We start from the raw sequence: 722 nt of genomic DNA on the forward strand, positions 1-722 counted from the left end.
TAACCGAAAGGGTGGACCTTAACAAGCACTATTTCGGATCCTAAGCTCCTCTTCATGGGCATTTGAGCCCGACACGGTCCTCACGCACGTGCGCATGCATACGTGTACGTACATACATACGTACATGCAGGCGGCGGTGGATGGCGCCGGTGGCAGCGGCGGCGGGTCCCTGCCCTCCTCCCTCCCCCCCCGGATCGGCCTCAAGGTCAACCGCTGGTGGCAGAAGGAGAGCCTGTGGTTCACAGCCGTCGTGACAGACTACAACAAAGAAACTAACGAATACAGGTGTGTGTATGTATGTATGTGCGGTGTGTATGTGTGCATGTTTGTGTGCATGTTTGTGTGCGTGTGTGTATGTGTGCGTGTGTACGGGTGTGTTTTAGTCAGGGGCGGGAACCGGCGAATGATGACGGAGGGCATGTCAGGAAGAGCTTTGCGCGGGTGTGGTAAAGGTGGGATGGTTGGGGACGGTTGGTTGGAGGGGGGCCCGCGGTAATCGACGGGATGGAATTATACTCGCCGCCATCGCCGACGCCAACCCGCACTGTACGGCACGGTACGGCACTCACACATCTCGGCAGCGCGCCGGAGCGGCAGAAGGATGCGGACTTAAATTTCTGGTGATGGACCCCGTTTTACCCTCCCCACCACCACCACCTCCCCAACAAGAAACCAGTATTTAGCCCCCATCTCGTTCAATAATAAATCCAATTCTATCCAAT

General features: G+C 56.5%; 1 protein-coding gene across 1 annotated transcript in view; it reads right to left on the reverse strand.

The window, feature by feature from the left end:
• VOLCADRAFT_108223 (uncharacterized protein) overlaps nucleotides 1-722 on the reverse strand; it is a gene marked incomplete at its 3' end in the record, with an annotated part of 11,632 nt that overhangs the window by 674 nt on the left and 10,236 nt on the right. The window contains exon 9 of the mRNA XM_002958591.1: nucleotides 125-213. Within this exon, the coding sequence (XP_002958637.1) occupies nucleotides 125-213 (89 nt within the window). The remainder of the gene's footprint in view (nucleotides 1-124; nucleotides 214-722) is intronic.

The sequence above is a fragment of the Volvox carteri genome (assembly GCF_000143455.1).
Source record: "Volvox carteri f. nagariensis unplaced genomic scaffold VOLCAscaffold_99, whole genome shotgun sequence".
Classification (NCBI taxonomy): Eukaryota; Viridiplantae; Chlorophyta; class Chlorophyceae; order Chlamydomonadales; family Volvocaceae; genus Volvox; species Volvox carteri.